Here is a 21,313-nt window from a genome sequence, read left to right as displayed (position 1 = left end):
TACATGATTGTAGAACGCTGTTATTATTAAATTATAGTTCACAATCTATTATTTATATTGTAATCAAAACGACAGTGTTTGAATTCAGTTCTTAGACACTGTTTTAGATATCGTACCCACATGTGTTTTGACGCTATAAGTGTACTTGTTAAAAAGTCACCTCAATAGTGATGGTGTCCAGCCAGTTGCCGTCCACGCAGAGGTCGAAGGAGTCGATGCCAATGAACCAGTCAGGGGAAGGTATGATGCGAGACATCAGTGACACCTGGCAACACCAGACAAGACTCAAGCTATACCCAGAGACTGTTGTTTGCTATCGAAATATTTATCGTATCCTACGTTTCCTTGTTTAATAAAATCTCAGGTGAGAATTGTAGAAATTCTCATATTGTAAGGGTTGGACAACAACTGAATAACAAATTGTAAAATGAACAGTAATATAAGCTATGCTAAGCCCAAAGTTATAAACAAAAATAATGGCCAGTCTTTGTTTTTACATTGTTTTATAAAAAGAAAAGAAAATACATTTGCCAGTGTGTTGCAGTAACTACAAATATTCCGTATTATATTTCTGATGATTATAATGTTCAAATCCAAAATACACTCATTCACTTGTTTCTACGAACGACGGGGAGAACATATTAAATTGATCTCATTATAACAAAGAAGATCATTTGTTTGCTACAAGATACGACGAATGCCTCACTGTACATGACCGTCTCTCTCTTGCAATTCTCATCATTAATGTTCTCATAACCCAGTAATTACCACATATTGTGGAAGACTTGTAAAGTAATGTATATAGCTTAACATATTTGATATTAAGTCAGCAACACTTAAGATTATTTATTACTACAACAGTCATTTTGTGTCTCTCACTCGAGAATTGTTGCCGTCAAGGAAGAACTGTGCCTCGGTGCGACCCGCTCCGGAAGGTATGGCAGGAGCTACAAACTCATCGAACACCCCTGGTCCTGGAGCCTCCAGCAGGTCCGACCGTCCTGTCTCCGAGAACGCCTTCACCCCGGGGGACGCTTTCTGGCTGAGACGAAACAGGGAGTAGCTGCTGCCGTGGGACTTGCCTAAAACAACCAGGGAGTACGATGAGTCTTCAAACAACAGCGTGCTATGTATGTGGATTAAAATACATTGCGTCACAGACTATATTGCAGGTTACATTACAGATTGTATAACATGTAATACCGAGGTCTTCATTATTCAATGTACCTTGGGTTCGTTGCTTGCCACTTTTAAATTTCATTTCATCCTTTCGTAGACATTCTGTAAAGTGGGTTTTAGTAAATTATAAATGCATTGATATGATTCTAAGAATAAATAGTTTATATACAGGGTGTTTTAAAAGGTATAGACTTAATTTTCGTAACAATTTCTTGGGTAAAAATAGATCTAGAATAAAATTTTTTCCAAAATCGCTTCGTTAACGACGTATACACTTTTTGTATTTTTTACGTAAACATTTTTATCATTGGATTGTTTTGACCAAGCATTATGATCTTGGTATGTAACTTATGTTAAAGTAGAAAAGACCCATTCTATGAAAAAATATATTGATACAATTCATAGTTTCAAAATGGCGGCTATTTGATTAAAAAAAAAATACAAAAACGCTTTTTTTCCAACAACACTTAATTTTTTTACTAAACATTCCCTATCCAACGACAGCAAGTTCTTTTGTTGTAAAGTGAGATAGATAGGCTAAGCAGTCATATTGCACTTCATTTTACAACTAAAAATCGTGATATTTCAGCTATTTTAAATATTTTTTTTAAACTTCGTGTCGTTTGACAGCAAATTTTACGTGCCAAATAAAAGTGTACTTAACATTTTTGTAATATATCAGCCATTTTTAGTAATTTAAATGTAAAAAGCTTTGAATTGGAAAAAGATATTTTTCATATAGCATGGGTATTTTCTACATACATAGTTTCATTAGGCTCGGCCAAAGCAATCCAATGATACAAATGTTTACGTAAAAATACAATATGGTGGATATGCGGTTAACGAAGCTAATTTAGGAAAGGTTTAATTTCCGTGGGTCTTTTCCACCCATACATAACATAAAGTGTAATAAAGTTTGATCGAAACTGTACAAAGAAAAAAATGTCATGTAAGAAAAAAAAATGGCGGATATCTGGCAATGAAGCGATTTTGGAAAGCGTTTCATAGTTGATTTGACTACTTTATGTATTATTAGTTACTAATTACTTGTTGACTAATCATCGATATGTGAATAGAAATTAATTTAGAAAAAAAACTTTACATAAATACAATAAATACAAGCGTCAACAATTAAACGCGTAAAACATTGTTCCGACAAGGTTTTTAACGTAATTATTTGGCAGATGGAGATCGCTGGTTCTCAGAAGCCCTCATTCATTACGTGTTACAACAGGAATGTTGGTGATGAGGATGGAATGAGAGGGTGAGAGGCGCGACAGCTGCTGTCCTGCCGGCATGATTCTTCCTAATGAGACGTAATACTAAACTATTTCAAATATTCCTTTGCTAAACGTTGATTCTTATTTTTAATTTGTGAATCTTGTTTATGACTAGGAAAAGTCTCTTCACTGTTCGGGTAGCACTCCTTGTAAACGGAATGCTTATTAGGTTGTCTACATAATAAAATAATTGTGTTTAAACAACATGTCAATCAATTAAACAAAAATGCGGACTTAGGTGCTTCTGGGATTTTCATAGTTTCGTTCATTTTATTCTCTTATCCATAAGTGAAACAGACGGATTTGTATTTAAAGTCCATGAAATATACAATAACTGTCATATAAGTCTTCTATGTCACATTTACTTCTTCTATTGAAGGATACTAATGTGTTTTCTTACATCTGGATTATTTAAATGTATTTAGGGGTAATCCACATCATCGCCCGTCTCCCAAAACCATTGTTTTGTGGGTGTTAAAATTACGAGATTCTTTCTAACCGGTCACATTTTACTTTAACTGGGCAAGAGTTTGAGTTGATAATAAGTTGAGCCTACTTATATAATAGCTTCTAATTTTAAAGAACTAAATCACTACGTTGTTTCTAATGCGACTTGTTATCAAAAAAATTTAAAATGTTTATTCATTTTATTCCTCCCCCTTGCAAATTCTCTTTGATATACATTGGAGCTCTTTGATGTTTCTGATAACTTCCTAAGCAAATATTGAAATAAAACTCCAATTTTTTATCTTTCAAGAACATTTAATCAAAATATAATAAATCTAGTTTTTAGTGTTTATGGAGTTGAAATACAAATTATAAACCCAAAATCAAGCAACTAGAGAACAACTGTCTAATAAAATTATTTTCAGATTCTCTGCATGGATTTAAAGCCGATATCCAAAGTTAAAGTTTCAACTGGTAAGATTACACTCTTTACAGTTACATACTTACTAGTTACATATTTTAAGAGTAAGAGGGGCTTACTTCAATATTCCTGTCTTAAAATAATTCAGAGCTTCTATTGACCAAGGAACTACAAGCTTGGACCACGTGAGCATCATTCATGTTCAGACAGTGTGTGTTGCCTTCTCTTATTAATTAATATCTTCTATAATTTCTCCACGACCCAAGAGCAGACTTCTGTCATTAGATGAGTTAGTTGAACATTGTTGTGGGAGTTATAAATTGAAGCCCGGGCGACCTATCACGGCACCACCGTCCCTGCTGCCTGGGACCCGTGCAACTACGAACCTGACCTTTACAGTCCAAAAATAAAACTCACACACTAACGTAAAGGCTTCATTGTTTCTTCTAGTTGTCAAATTATTTTGAAAACCAAAAAATATGTGGTTTTAACAGCCTAGGAATAACTTTCTATTTTCGAGATTATTTTTAAACTTCTTTGCATGATTCTTGCATTTGCTTGCGTAACAAAGGGGTGGATTCTCATTTGTTCTACTATTGCCAGAACCAAATTTAAATAAAAAGTAATGTGTTTGGTATAAGATATTTCTCTGTAAAGATAAAATATTACTCGAGTGAAAAAGTAACTATTTAAATAGTCTATCTATATACTCAATATAATAAAGCGTGTCTCCACTACATCCATGTACAATGTACATCCTGTCACCTCTGTTACACCTTTTTGTCAACCACCCTACTTAACTGATTTATAAGATGAACTGCATTATAAAGCTTACGATCTAGCGGAGTGATAAGTAGTAATTAAAAAGGCAATTATCTTTAGTCCTTCGCCCCCTAGCCTTAGTTTGTGTCTGGAGATTGCTTTCAAAGGTCCAGTATTGCTAATTAGCTTTTTATAATAGTTTAAATAGGAATGTCATGTAATTGTGGTTTAACAGTTGACTACTTTCAGTCGTGTTTTTAACATTAGTCAAACTGTAAACAAGAGACAAGAAAGTTTTTGAAAATGAATGTTAAATAAATAGGCTACTTTGATAGTTGAATCATGAACTGACTGTTCAAAATAAGTAGTGCAATTTATATAGTAAGAATGAACCATGATTTTCCTTGGATTTCAATTTCTTCAGCTATACAGAAATTTTTTAAAAGTAAAAGGTTACTTCAATATTCGTTATGCCTCAGAGACGAATTATCAATCCAATAATTTAAATACACAATTTGTGCTGTAATAATAAGTCCTATCGTACTTATTATTACAGTGAAATTGTTATAATAAAACAGATTACCTTTTTGAACTAAGGTTTACTATACTTCTCCATTTAGTAAAAAAGTCTGAGTAAGAAAATATGATGGAATATAATAGCTAATAGTTTTTTTTATGAAATTTGTCACTAAAGATTTTTAATAGCTGCTTTATTAAAACGGCTTGAGATATTGGAACAAAACTTTGTAACTCTTTTTACCTACTAATATAAACATTAACACCAATATTGAAATTTCTATCTTGAAAAATGCTCAAGATATAAAATAATTCTTAAAATTACAAACAGACCGACAAACAGAAATATAGGCTGTTTAGACCCATACTTATATGGACTTTTATGTTTGCCTTAGTCTAAGGACCCAGTCCACAAAATATGTCCAGACAATTCGGAAACCCCCATTTGGTAGGTGAACATCAAAACTACTGCAACAAACCACAAACAACAAAACAAGTTCAAATGACTCGTATGCCATTCAAAAATAAAATCGACTTTTAAATATTTAAAAAGGAAAAGTAAAATTTCAAAATCAACTCGAAGTTAAAAAACAAAGCAAATTTGTTTATATAATACAAAGGTTGTATTATACAGTATATGTGTTTTATCTTACAGAATTGAATTGTGAAGGTTTGTTTCATTTGTAAAATAATTATATATTTAAAATAAAGTATTTCACAGCACATATGAAAATGTATAGAATTGAAAATAGAGGCAGACCAAAAACCAGAACGGTGTTGTTGCGGTTGTAACAATTAGTAGAGAAGTCAGCGTCGGCGTCGTGAGGCAGTGAATCACTCCCGTGAGGCAGGAGTTTATTTTGAGTAATGACGATTCGGGCAACGCGATGCATTGGGACTTCTCCAACTGGGGTACACACACACACAGAATGGTGTGACAAACAGCCCAGTTTACGGATAAAGTTACAGAACAAACTACACATTTACAACTGGGGTACATACCCAGATAGGTGTGACAAACAGCCCAGTTTACGGATAAAGTTACAGACCAAATTACACATTTAAAACTGGGGTACATACCCAGATGGGTGTGACAAACAGCCCAGTTTACGGATAAAGTTACAGACCAAACTACACATTTACAACTGGGGTACATACCCAGATGGGTGTGACAAACAGCCCAGTTTACGGATAAAGTTACAGACCAAACTACACATTTACAACTGGGGTACATACCCAGATGGGTGTGACAAACAGCCCAGTTTACGGATAAAGTTACAGACCAAACTACACATTTACAACTGGGGTACATACCCAGATGGGTGTGACAAACAGCCCAGTTTACGGATAAAGTTACAGACCAAATTACACATTTACAACTGGGGTACATACCCAGATGGGTGTGACAAACAGCCCAGTTTACGGATAAAGTTACAGACCAAACTACACATTTACAACTGGGGTACATACCCAGATGGGTGTGACAAACAGCCCAGTTTACGGATAAAGTTACAGACCAAATTACACATTTACAACTGGGGTACATACCCAGATGGGTGTGACAAACAGCCCAGTTTACGGATAAAGTTACAGACCAAACTACACATTTACAACTGGGGTACATACCCAGATGGGTGTGACAAACAGCCCAGTTTACGGATAAAGTTACAGACCAAACTACACATTTACAACTGGGGTACATACCCAGATGGGTGTGACAAACAGCCCAGTTTACGGATAAAGTTACAGACCAAACTACACATTTACAACTGGGGTACATACCCAGATGTGTGTGACAAACAGCCCAGTTTACGGATAAAGTTACAGACCAAACTACACATTTACAACTGGGGTACATACCCAGATGGGTGTGACAAACAGCCCAGTTTACGGATAAAGTTACAGACCAAACTACACATTTACAACTGGGGTACATACCCAGATGGGTGTGACAAACAGCCCAGTTTACGGATAAAGTTACAGACCAAACTACACATTTACAACTGGGGTACATACCCAGATGGGTGTGGTAAACAGTTCAGATTACGGATAATGTTACAGACCAAACTACACATTTATAACTGAAGTACATACCCAGATGGGTGTGGTAAACAGTTCAGATTACGGATAATGTTACAGAACAAACTACACATTTACAACTGGGCTACATACCCAGATGGGTGTGACAAACAGCCCAGTTTACGGATAAAGTTACAGACCAAACTACACATTTACAACTGGGGTACATACCCAGATGGGTGTGACCAACAGCCCAGTTTACGGATAAAGTTACAGACCAAACTACACATTTACAACTGGGGTACATACCCAGATGGGTGTGACAAACAGCCCAGTTTACGGATAAAGTTACAGACCAAACTACACATTTACAACTGGGGTACATACCCAGATGGGTGTGACAAACAGCCCAGTTTACGGATAAAGTTACAGACCAAACTACACATTTACAACTAAAGTACATACCCAGATGGGTGTGGTAAACAGTTCAGATTACGGATAATGTTACAGACCAAACTACACATTTACAACTAAAGTACATACCCAGATGGGTGTGGTAAACAGTTCAGATTACGGATAATGTTACAGAACAAACTACACATTTACATCTTGGGTACATACCCAGATGGGTGTGGTAAACAGTTCAGATTACGGATAATGTTACAGATCAAACTACACATTTACAACTGGAGTACATACCCAGATGGGTGTGGTAAACAGTTTAGATTACGGATAATGTTACAGATCAAACTACACATTTACAACTAAAGTACATACCCAGATGGGTGTGGTAAACAGTTCAGATTACGGATAATGTTACAGAACAAACTACACATTTACAACTGGGGTACATACCCAGATGGGTGTGGTAAACAGTTCAGATTACGGATAATGTTACAGAACAAACTACACATTTACAACTGGGGTACATACCCAGATGGGTGTGGTAAACAGTTCAGATTACGGATAATGTTACAGATCAAACTACACATTTACAACTGGAGTACATACCCAGATGGGTGTGGTAAACCGTTCAGATTACGGATAATGTTACAGAACAAACTACACATTTACAACTGGGGTACATACCCAGATGGGTGTGGTGAACAGTTGTGGATAAAGTTACTTACAAAACTACACATTTACAACTGGGGTACATACTGATGGGTGTGGTAAACAGTTCAGATTACGGATAAAGTTACAGACCAAACTACACATTTACAACTGGGGTACATACCCAGATGGGTGTGACAAACAGCCCAGTTTACGGATAAAGTTACAGACCAAACTACACATTTACAACTGGGGTACATACCCAGATGGGTGTGACAAACAGCCCAGTTTACGGATAAAGTTACAGACCAAACTACACATTTACAACTGGAGTACATACCCAGATGGGTGTGACAAACAGCCCAGTTTACGGATAAAGTTACAGACCAAACTACACATTTACAACTAAAGTACATACCCAGATGGGTGTGGTAAACAGTTCAGATTACGGATAATGTTACAGACCAAACTACACATTTACAACTAAAGTACATACCCAGATGGGTGTGGTAAACAGTTCAGATTACGGATAATGTTACAGAACAAACTACACATTTACATCTTGGGTACATACCCAGATGGGTGTGGTAAACAGTTCAGATTACGGATAATGTTACAGATCAAACTACACATTTACAACTGGAGTACATACCCAGATGGGTGTGGTAAACAGTTTAGATTACGGATAATGTTACAGAACAAACTACACATTTACAACTGGGGTACATACCCAGATGGGTGTGGTAAACAGTTCAGATTACGGATAATGTTACAGAACAAACTACACATTTACAACTGGGGTACATACCCAGATGGGTGTGGTAAACAGTTCAGATTACGGATAATGTTACAGATCAAACTACACATTTACAACTGGAGTACATACCCAGATGGGTGTGGTAAACCGTTCACATTACGGATAAAGTTACAGATCAAACTAGACTTTCAAACAACTGGGAAACAAACACACACACAGAGAATATTGTGACAAACAGTCCAGTTTTACAGTTAAAGCTAGACACTCACACATCTAGAGAACATGCACAGAATGGTGTGACAAACAACTCAGGTTACAGATATAGTTACAGACCAAACGGCACATCACTTAGTGTTTGGAACCTAATAGTTTGCTTCTTGTATTTTTTCCTTTGTAACTACAATAAGCTTAATTGAAGTTTTCTTTGAAGATAGTTCGCTACAATGCATCCGAAACGTCGACTACCTTTGCCAATCCCACGACGCGGTCATCACCGGATGATCAAGATATGATAATGTCCACTTGGAGCGTGGATGTACACCACCAAAATTGTTTTTTAAATGTTAATTTGTTGATTGGAATTATAAAAATGCAGGTTAAAAAATTATAATGTTATAATTTCGTTAAGAAGTTGTTTGATTGTGTTATTTCTGAGTTGGCAGTCGTTTTGTATACGTATATTCACGGTGGCGTATAGCGGCTGATGGTCGCCAGGTAGATTGACTGTAACATCGTGTTTATATCGGCCTACTTGGCCTGTCGCCCTGGTCAGACTCTACATCTAATGAAGACATATTTATCATAATTAGACCGAAGGCCAAGAGCAAAATTTGCAATTCTTAGCTGCTTAGTAGCTCATTCTTTTAAAATATAAGTAAAACTATTACTTATATATTTTTCACCAATTAGAACAAAGTTACCCTACAAATATATTCTCATTACAAATTATCAATCATTATTCTTCCTTTATTAATGATTTGCCGTCGAAATACAAACAGTTATTATTAATTATACAAATCTCTGTTAAAATCGTTGGTAATCACTATGCGTGAGACTGACAGTAATAAAACCTAATAATGCCCACAAATCTCCGATGAAATATTGACTGTGCGTTTTCTGTTTGTTTGTCGATGTTTTTAATCCACGTGATAATCAACCAATACATGATTGTACATTATTGTTGCAATGTGGAATTACGCAAATAATAAATCTCTGGAAGCAGTTTTAGTTAACTTTGCAAACGGAAAGCTCAAATGATGATTAAAAACACAAATCTACTGATGTTCAGTTAATATTAGAACTTTATCTTTTGATTGCATTCAAAACATATTCAATACATGTAGGATAAGTATATTACATCAGAGTAAGCAAGAGTAAGTATATTAAATATATGTCAGAAGTGTTTATTGAGCAATCAATTAAAATACTTAAAGACTTTAGTGGGTGCCAAAACCATAAAAAGTACAAGATTCCAGAGACAGATGCCAGCGCTTGATGGCGCCATGTGTGCACTTCCTCCAGGGGCTGGGTCGTCGCCAACTACACTTTTGTGGATAGTAAGTTGTCCAAAGATTTTAAACTGTTTTACAGAGTTGTCGTTTATAAAAGCATATTTCAGTTTGCATACACTATCTGGTTAAATTTAGGGCATCCATATACTTTTCCTCGTCGTACAAACACAAATATTTAGTAAAACTCCACCTTCATTATCAAACTAATTTTTGAAATATTCACCAATTAAAAGTTAGGATTTAAAGGTCATTAGTATGGGTTGAGTATATTTTTTTTATAGTAATTACAATACCTTTGCAATAATGGATATATGTAAATTTGAATTACATGTATGTATTTTGTTATAGTACATATAATTAAAATTAGAGTACTATTTTAAATCTCAACAAGTACTTGGAGATATCTTTAAGCAGGATAATAAATTAAAGTGTAATCTAAAAAAATTTAATTTAACCACATTCCCAAACTCATGTTAAATAAAAAAAGTTGGATATTTAGGAAGTATCATTACTTATCATCACCGAACACAGTGCCTGTAATTAGAACCCTATTCTCGACCTGTTTAGCGCATTTGAATGATATGTAATAAGACATATTGATAGTACAGTAATTATTTTTGGTTCTTCCAGTAAAATATATTTGAATTATATAGTATGACACAATTGCAAGTGCTTGGTAATTTACATTCAACAATCGACATTTCCATTATGTTTTTGCAGCACGGCGTCCCAAACTTTGGAGTCCAACAGTTTGTAAACGAAGAAACATGTTCGTTATCGGAAGGAAAACTCTTACATCACGCAGAGTGACAAAGTTTACTTTCAGAAGTTGAAGTGAAGTTTATCAAGATTGCTTCAAGTTAACGTTAGGATTGGGAGAGTTGAGTAGAACTGGAACTTTATCCGTAATTTTCAGTTTCACGTCCAAACACCAGCCAGTATGGGACATTCGTAACATTTACATCGGTGGAGAATCCGCGATCGACGTTAATACCAATTAACTTCTTTGTTTGGATTATTTTTAAAACAAAATATGCCATATGATAAATTTTAAATTGTTTTAACCTAATTGTATTTAGCTCAAGTATTATACGGTGATAGGCTATAGTGATTGAAAGGTGCCAGATAATGATGTAAAATAATATCGGAACTTGTTTTTACTACACTTTTGTTATACCTACGATTCAGAAAGACATATTATATTAAAACCATAAACATTCAGAAAATAATATTAGGCTGGGCAAGCAGCGGTTTTATATTTAATTCAGAACGGTATAATTAATTGTGAAATTCCCTTGTCGCTGTTATTAAATCACTTCATATTGGTTTTTTTGTCCTAGGGCGCTGCACGAGCCCGGGATTGCTCTCACATTACTTCAAGCTAGACCTAGGGGTTGCGGCATTATCATATCTAACCACTAGACCAGCACTCCCCCACTTCATATTCGATAATGATAGTTTTGCTAGTTCTAATTTTATTCCGAGTATTTGCCTTAGGTGTTTAGAGGTGTTTAAATTTAGTATTTATATAACATACCAATTTTGTAAATAAATAAAAAATACATAATAGCATAAACATAACATAACATAACTTAAAAATACATAACAATGTGTTAGATTCACTATCTCTTCAAAGTACAACGTCGTAGTTAAATAGAATATTAATTTATTTACTGTTTATTCAGTATTATCCGATTCAATTTTAGAGTGAGTTACGAAAATACCCCCGCCGCACCAAACCTACAAACTAAGCGAATTTCCATTTACCTGGCTGGAATTCCACTAAATTATTCCCTTAAAATTGTCCCATTATTTCCTATTTAAATATCATTAATTATGATGAGTACTTAGGATTGCTGCAAGAGGGAAGAAAATATGGGTTTGTTTATTAAAATATTGATAGCTTTAGTATGAAGTAAACAAAATTTCAAAATTTCATTAAAATATATGTGCATAGACATAGCTACAACAGTTCATTCATTCTCCATAAGAATAACATGGTAATTTTAATTTTAAACATTTTTATGATTTTACCTGAACCGTTAGACATACAAAAATGCTTCAATAGACTAAATTATTTGTTTGTTTGAGTTCTACAAAATGGTGTGGAAAGAAACTGCAAAATCTTATGTTTTCATGGTGAAAAATGAGAAAATCCCATTTTATCCCATAAAACCCCCCATAAAAACCTGTTCCCATAGTCTATGATGGTTCGTGAACTCGTTTGAATAAATTTAGGTTTACAAAATTTTCCAAATTTCATCAAAATCGGATAATTTTTGCTCATTGTGCGGACACATATACAGTATAAATATATATATATATATATATATGAATTTGCACGGATGGTGTTTTTGGCCTCTGGGGACGTGAAAACGAAAAAGTAAATCAGTCCCGGGTCCAGGTCTTACCATGAGACCTACGGTAATAGCTTATTCCCTATACAGTATGGGAAATCCAATAAGGTTTACAATTATGTTGTTCTGTATTGTTCAGCTCGTGAGCTTCACTCACCTTAATTTGTTAATCCAGGACACGTCAAATGTAACACAACGAAGACACACAACACACACATACACGAACATAAAAATCGTCCTTGGATTTACTCCGACGTTTCGCGGGACCAAGATAACGTCCCGCTTCCTCAAGGAATTAAAACTTTATTTTTCTCGCGTACACGAGCTGAACGCCTAACCTAACCACGACTGCCAGATCAGCTGTTCCAGTAGAGGGGGGGGGAGGGCAGGGGGGTTGGTGGACGTACTGGTTATTGTAGATAAGCCTTTGACATCCTTGGCCTTCTCTCTCAGCTGTTCTAGTTCTTCTTTAATTATTGGCAAATAAACAGTACTAACATCCACCGATGGTCGTGATAGAGGCTCATCTTCAATAGCCATAAATAGCGACTCTGCCATGTTCCGTTTCCTCCAATCCGGTTCTTTGTATAGAATTTTGCTGGAATCCCATTTTACTGTATGATTTGTCTCTAATACATGTTCACAGATTCTCGAGCCATACCTATCTTTATTTTTAACCTTTTTAATGTGTTCGTGAATCCTCACCGTCGCTGGCCTTGACGTTTGCCCTATGTAGTTTCTACCACACGAACAAGGAATTTTATAGATAATATTTTTTTAAGGCCAGTCACGCCAGTGTCAAGGCCAGTGACGGTGAGGATTTACAAACACATTAAAAAGGTTAAAAATAAAGATAGGTATGAAGATAGGTATATTTTTTATGTGCGTGTATGTGTGTGTTGTGTGTCTTCGTTGTGTTACATTTGACGAGTCCTGGATCAACAAATTAAGGTGAGTGAAGCCCACAAGCTGATCAATACAGTATATAGATTGGCGGGTTTTGGGTAGTTTTTTAAAAGATGCTTGGAGTGTAAGATGGGTTTTAATACAAGAGTTGAACTTTTAGACCACTGAAATAAGCAAGTTATCTCAAGAAGTATTTTTTCCTTGTTTGTGACTTTTGTTATCAAATTTTTGTATAGATAATATAATGTTGGAAAACATTTATTTTATATTAAGTTATTTATTTGTTTACATAAATTAATGTGTCAACCAAACAGACGGCTTAGTAACCATTGTTTTGTGTGCATATAAGCATGTATGATTGTGTAATGTAAAAAACAAAAATTACGATAAAGCACATTTTATTTCAATTCATTTTAACAACCACCATGTTATTTATATTTTGAGAAGAATTTTCCTTTATTTTTATCGTGTAACATTTCAGTTTATTATTAGGCTCTAAGTAAACAAGGTACTTAAAACAGACCATACTTAAGGTGACTTACATTGTTCATGCATAAAAGCTAACTACAGTTTCTACAACATGTTCCACATAACAAGCGACAAAGTACGCTTTCAGAAGTTTAGGGAAAGTTGATTAAGTCTCCTTCAAGCAAAGCTAGGGACTAAAGATTTAAGTTGAATTGTAACTTTATTTGACATTTTTATAACGCTGACAGGATTTTTTAACCTAACGATCTTTGGTTTGGTTACAAAAATCAAGTCGAATAATGTATTCCTCAACACAAACCAATTCTTTACTTTTATATGATTATTATGTTATTATTTACAGTGTTTTCTCCAATTTATGTTTTGCCATCATACTGAAGAATTATTTCTTTAATTTATAAAACATTCATGACAAAACATTCACATGAATGGTAGTTATTGAACATGTAAATTTATTCGCCGTTTGTACGTGATACAACTAGTTTTATAATACGGATTAAAAATACCTAAGAACGGAGAACATTCAGATAAACTAAAAACCTTGCTAAAAGACTATCTAATTAAAGAAACCACCTTCAGCCAAAATTTTAATACAATGAAGTTACCAAAATGATTAAACACCAATAATAGTAACACATAGTTATAAAAATACTTAGTAGAGGCAATATGGCAAAGAGACATCACTTCCGGCATTTTTTGGCCCATTTTTAGAGGGTATGGAGACGTTTATAGGGGCACTGGAGACGTTTTAGAGGCTATATGTTGGCATTTTTGCATTTTTTTACGAGAAAAATTGAGGATCATTTTTTGGCCACTAAAACCAAAAATCCTGATCTTTGCCTAAATATCCCTATATAATTGTCAAACCTTATTTCTTACTTATTCCCCATAAATATATTCGATATTAAGCTAAAAAAGCTATTTCTTATATTTATTGACCCTTACAAGTGTAAATGTAGAGTAGTGGTGAACCCAGAATATGACCCCACTTTCGGCGTTTTAGAGGCACTTTTAGGGCACTTTTTATAGGGGAAAAATGAGAAAAAAAATGGAAGAGTTTTTTTTGGCCACTTTTTTTAAAGACCCAGCTCTCGACCTATACACCCCTATATAAATTGTCTACTTTTTTAATACTGAAAAACATGTCTGGAAATGGTGAGCTTTTTTTAGCCACTAATTCCAAAAATCCTGCTCTCGACCAATACAAGCCTATATTAATGTTCAATACCATTGTACAACTACATTACTATTTCAAACCCACATCCATTCGCATGTATATTCACAAAATCATCAACTTAACAGTGCGAGGTTTGTACGCGAAATCGGCTCATGGCATGCTCCCGGTCATGCTCCCGACCTATGGTCAGGCTTCTCGCTCCCGACTCATGGTCAGTTTTCTCGTCTCTAGTGGTAGCTCTTGATTAAGCCTTGGGTGGGTGACCTCCTGTTGAAGTAATTTCTAGTTAAATTGTTTAAATTTTTTAAATTTCTAGCTAAAAATTTTGAAAATTTCACAATTTCTGGTTAAAATTTTTTTAAATTTTCGAAAAATCTATAAATAGAAGTGACATTCGGGTGATATTTCATTCTGGACCATGAGGCCCACCTGTCAACACTGCTCCGTGTCGCTCTCCACCAAAAGTAACCTCATTCGCCACTACAAGGTAATTCATCAAATGAAGGTGAAACTGTGTAAAGTTTGCAATTTAATCTGTGATAATAACGCGGCTTTAAAATCACATATATTACAAAATCACAAGACTTGTAATTTCTGTAAAACGAATGTTGTTGGACATTTTAAAAGACACGCCAATTCTTGTATCAAATGTCCATATACAATGATTAAATTTGTCGGTGAATCGATTAGAGCTGACCTTAAAAATACTCTTCAGTCTTGTCCTCTGCCGATAAAATGGACTTTAGTAAGGAGAATCAAATTTATAAAATATTCAATGGATCAAAATGGACAATTAGTCAATGAAAAAGAATGTATTGCAGATTTTAGAAGCCTTACTACCTTAACTATTGAGAAGAGAGATTTAAAGCCTCAAATTGAAAATGCACTTTTAAAGATTGACGCTTCCATGCACAAATATCAAGCGGAAGGTAGTGGATGGATATATGACCATACTAAATATTGGCAGTTACATGTTTACAAGTATAAGCCCCTAACTCCAAAGTCATATATACCTACACCAGAGAGTATTAAATCGAAACATGCAGTTTTAAATATAAAAAATGATGATAATAAATGCTTTCTTTGGTCGGTATTAGCAGCTTTATATCCAAGGAACTCTAATGAAAATGCTAATAGAGTCTCCAATTATGTACCACATGAAAGTCAGCTGAATATGTCAAACATAAAGTATCCTGTGAAATTAGCTGATATAGATAAATTTGAAAAACAAAATAATATAAGTGTTAATGTATTTGGGGTTGAAGATGATACATGTATATATCCATTAAAAACAACTAAACTGAATAGTAATACTCATGTAGATTTATTATTATTACAAGAAGGTCGTAAATCACATTATTGTTTAATTCGTGATTTTAATAGGTTAATGCTGCGGTCTACAAAACACGACCATAAGAAGCATTTTTGTAAGCTGTGTTTACAACATTTTTACACTAATGATAAATTGGAGCGTCATATAACATATTGTAAAAACTTTGATGCCCAACGAGTGGAAATGTCTAAACAAGATACATTACAATTTAAAAACTATAAATATCAACTTAAAGCCCCATTTGTGATTTATGCAGATTTTGAATGTTTTATAAACTCAAACAATCATACTCCATCTGGATTTGCATTTGTTGTAGTGAGAGATTCTAAGATTATTTCTGAAGAGTTATACAGTGGCGAAAATGTTATGGACGTGTTTTTCAAAAGGTTGTTTGAGACTTATGACTTCATTAAAAGTCAAATGGCGATATATATTCCTCTTGTAATGACTCCTGAACAAGAGGCATCTTTCCAAAACTCAACGCATTGTCACATTTGTGAAAAGCCCCTATATTTTGATAGGGTACGTGATCATTGTCATTCATCTGGCCGATACCGTGGAGCTGCCCATAATGATTGTAATTTAAACTATAAAATAACAAAGAAAATACCAGTATTCTTCCATAACTTGAAAAATTATGATGGACATTTAATAATGCAACACTTGGGAAAGTTTAATTGTAAATTAAATTGCATAGCCAAGGATATGGAAAAGTACATTTCATTTTCAGTTGATGATTTAGTATTTTTGGATTCCTATAACTTTCTGCCCCTTCCATTATACAAATTAGCTTCAAATTTAAATACATTTAGATTCATAGACAATCCACTACTACAACGTAAAGGCGTATTTCCCTATGAATACATGACTGGACCAGATAAGTTTGCAGAGTCTCTACCTCCAATTGAAAAATTTTACAGTACTCTAACTAAAGAACATATCTCTCCCATTGAATATGAACATGCTAAAAATGTCTGGACCCATTTTAATATAAATAATTTACAAGAATATCATGATTTATATCTTAAAACAGATGTATTGCTACTGGCTGATGTCTTTGAGACTTTTAGAGACCTATGCTTAAAAGATTATAAACTGGACCCCGTACATATGTATTCACTTCCAGGACTAACATGGGAAGCCTGTCTTAGAATGACTGGTATAAAATTACAATTATTTCAAGATATTGACATGCATTTGTTCATAGAAAGTGCGATTAGAGGAGGAGTCAGTATGATTTCCACACGTTACGCTAAAGCCAATAATAGATATATGGGCAAACATTATGACCCCAATCAAGAGAGTGTGTATTTAATATATTTAGACTGTAACTCACTATACTCTACAGCAATGTGTGAGACACTGCCTGTGGATGGATTTCGTTGGACGAATGAGATAGACTACAAAAACAATCAAAATGATGAGTTTGGATACATTTTAGAAGTTGATTTAAAATACGATAAAAGCTTACATGATTTACATAATGACTATCCATTAGCACCAGAGAAAATGAATGGCAAATTAATACCTAATTTAAATGACAAAACTAAATATATTTTACATTACAAAGCATTACAAAAATATGAGGAATTAGGTTTGATTGCTACAAAATACCACAGAATTTTAAAATTTAGACAATCAAAATGGCTTGCACCCTATATTAATTTTAATATTGAAAAACGCAAATGTGCTAAAAATGATTTTGAAAAAGACTTTTACAAATTGTTAAATAATAGTCTCTTTGGTCGAACAATTATGAATCAACGAAAGTTTCGTGACATTTATCTCAAGGATGAGTCACTATTAACAAAATATGTCACTAATCCAAGGTTTGACTGTAGCAAAAAGTTCGATAACAATTTACATGCTATACATTTAAATAAATTAGTTGTAAAGTTTAATAAACCTATATATTTAGGAATGACAATTTTGGATATCAGTAAAGTAATAATGTATGATTTCCACTATAATTATATGTCAAAATTTAAGAACAAAAGATTTCTTATGACAGATACAGATTCTTTAATGTATTCTATAGTTACAGAGGACTTTTACAAGGAAATAGAATGTGACTTGCACTTTTTTGATACCTCTGGATATAGTAAAGACCATTTCTTATACTCTGATAAAAATAAAAAAGTCACAGGCAAGTTCAAAGACGAATTAGATGGTCATATTATGTATGAATATTGTGGTTTAAGACCAAAACTATATTCTTATATTCCTCTAAAATGGTTATATGAAGAAGACAAGCAAGCTTTAGAGGTGAAGAAAGCTAAAGGAGCTGATGGTGCTACAGTTAAACATCTCCTTAGACATCAACATTATTTGAACTGTCTTGCAACTGGGCAAGATTACTATGAGAATGTGACAAGAATTAAATCTACAAATCATCATCTTCAAACCTTAACCATGAACAAGAAAGTACTATCGTTTGACGATGACAAGAGGTTTATTCTAGAAGATGGCATCAATACTCTTGCGCTTGGTCACTATAAAATTGATCAAACATAGCCAGGACTGCCAAGACATAGAACCCAGGATTAATTGTATATATAAACCTGTAGAATATAGAATAATGAATAAATGTAAATGTTAAAACTTCAGTCTTTTATTTATTTACCCTTACCACCCTTTTAGTCGTTATAAAATTGATCAAAAATAAATCAACATCTATATTATATACAGCTATATTTCGTTTTATCCCTGCATTGGTGACAGCGATTGTTTTAAATTGGTCAAATGACAAGTCATTACCAACATGATTGTTATACGTGTTTTAAATTTAAATCGCTCTGTTTGGATATTATTCGGAAATTTATGTTATCATGATACAATCACAGTTCAGTCTCAATTGCACTTATCAATCAACCTGCAAATCAATTGGTTGCAGTCAGTTTTCCAACTCTTTATTTACTGATGTTACATTTAATTTTTTTAATTAAAAAGGAAAATTCTATCAAATGTTCGTCGTCCATTTTTGTTGATTATATACAAACACTCACGTTGTCATCAAGCAGGTGTTTAAGAAATCCAAAAATATCGTTGAAAAGAAACCAGCTGTTGTGTTTGACAACATAAAAGTCGATTCACACATAACACATCACAGTTCAAACACATCAGTCACGACACAGTGTATACAACAACTGACTGTGACTGTGATGTGAATTTCTGTGTACTTCTTCACACAAATTTTACACAAATTTCACACAATTTTCACAGTTCAATCACATCAGTCACGACACAGTGTATACAACAACTGACTGTGACTGTGATGTGAATTTCTGTGTACTTCTTCACACAGATTTTACACAAATTTCACACAATTTTCACACATTTCACACAAATATCATGATATTTGTGTGAAATGTGTGAAAATTGTGTGAAATTTGTGTAAAATCTGTGTGAAGAAGTACACAGAAATTCACATCACAGTCACAGTCAGTTGTTGTATACACTGTGTCGTGACTGATGTGATTGAACTGTGAAAATTGTGTGAAATTTGTGTAAAATTTGTGTGAAGAAGTACACAGAAATTCACATCACAGTCACAGTCAGTTGTTGTATACACTGTGTCGTGACTGATGTGATTGAACTGTGATGTGTTATGTGTGAATCGACTTTTATGTTGTCAAACACAACAGCTGGTTTCTTTTCAACGATATTTTTGGATTTCTTAAACACCTGCTTGATGACAACGTGAGTGTTTGTATATAATCAACAAAAATGGACGACGAACATTTGATAGAATTTTCCTTTTTAATTAAAAAAATTAAATGTAACATCAGTAAATAAAGAGTTGGAAAACTGACTGCAACCAATTGATTTGCAGGTTGATTGATAAGTGCAATTGAGACTGAACTGTGATTGAATCATGATAACATAAATTTCCGAATAATATCCAAACAGAGCGATTTAAATTTAAAACACGTATAACAATCATGTTGGTAATGACTTGTCATTTGACCAATTTAAAACAATCGCTGTCACCAATGCAGGGATAAAACGAAATATAGCTGTATATAATATAGATATTGATTTATTTTTGATCAATTTTATAACGACTAAAAGGGTGGTAAGGGTAAATAAATAAAAGACTGAAGTTTTAACATTTACATTTATTCATTATTCTATATTCTACAGGTTTATATATACAATTAATCCTGGGTTCTATGTCTTGGCAGTCCTGGCTATGTTTGATCAATTTTATAGTGACCAAGCGCAAGAGTATTGATGCCATCTTCTAGAATAAACCTCTTGTCATCGTCAAACGATAGTACTTTCTTGTTCATGGTTAAGGTTTGAAGATGATGATTTGTAGATTTAATTCTTGTCACATTCTCATAGTAATCTTGCCCAGTTGCAAGACAGTTCAAATAATGTTGATGTCTAAGGAGATGTTTAACTGTAGCACCATCAGCTCCTTTAGCTTTCTTCACCTCTAAAGCTTGCTTGTCTTCTTCATATAACCATTTTAGAGGAATATAAGAATATAGTTTTGGTCTTAAACCACAATATTCATACATAATATGACCATCTAATTCGTCTTTGAACTTGCCTGTGACTTTTTTATTTTTATCAGAGTATAAGAAATGGTCTTTACTATATCCAGAGGTATCAAAAAAGTGCAAGTCACATTCTATTTCCTTGTAAAAGTCCTCTGTAACTATAGAATACATTAAAGAATCTGTATCTGTCATAAGAAATCTTTTGTTCTTAAATTTTGACATATAATTATAGTGGAAATCATACATTATTACTTTACTGATATCCAAAATTGTCATTCCTAAATATATAGGTTTATTAAACTTTACAACTAATTTATTTAAATGTATAGCATGTAAATTGTTATCGAACTTTTTGCTACAGTCAAACCTTGGATTAGTGACATATTTTGTTAATAGTGACTCATCCTTGAGATAAATGTCACGAAACTTTCGTTGATTCATAATTGTTCGACCAAAGAGACTATTATTTAACAATTTGTAAAAGTCTTTTTCAAAATCATTTTTAGCACATTTGCGTTTTTCAATATTAAAATTAATATAGGGTGCAAGCCATTTTGATTGTCTAAATTTTAAAATTCTGTGGTATTTTGTAGCAATCAAA

General features: G+C 33.7%; 1 protein-coding gene across 3 annotated transcripts in view; it reads right to left on the bottom strand.

Annotated features, from left to right (window-relative positions):
• The window catches only part of LOC128985333 (spondin-2), a 90,881-nt gene that overhangs the window by 8,031 nt on the left and 61,537 nt on the right, over window positions 1–21,313 (bottom strand). For all 3 annotated transcript variants that reach the window (XM_054404787.1, XM_054404874.1, XM_054404953.1), the window contains exons 2-3: window positions 880–1,082; window positions 161–265 (exon numbers count right to left, since the gene is read on the bottom strand). In XM_054404787.1, coding sequence (XP_054260762.1) covers window positions 161–265; window positions 880–1,082 — 308 coding nt within the window. The remainder of the gene's footprint in view (window positions 1–160; window positions 266–879; window positions 1,083–21,313) is intronic.

Source organism: Macrosteles quadrilineatus, unplaced genomic scaffold, assembly GCF_028750875.1.
Source record: "Macrosteles quadrilineatus isolate MER2022 unplaced genomic scaffold, UCM_ALF_1.0 Scaffold_1__1_contigs__length_201487025, whole genome shotgun sequence".
NCBI classification, from domain to species: domain Eukaryota; kingdom Metazoa; phylum Arthropoda; class Insecta; order Hemiptera; family Cicadellidae; genus Macrosteles; species Macrosteles quadrilineatus.
The sequence above is the reverse complement of the archived record's forward strand: the minus strand, read 5'-3'. Positions and strand labels throughout refer to the sequence as shown.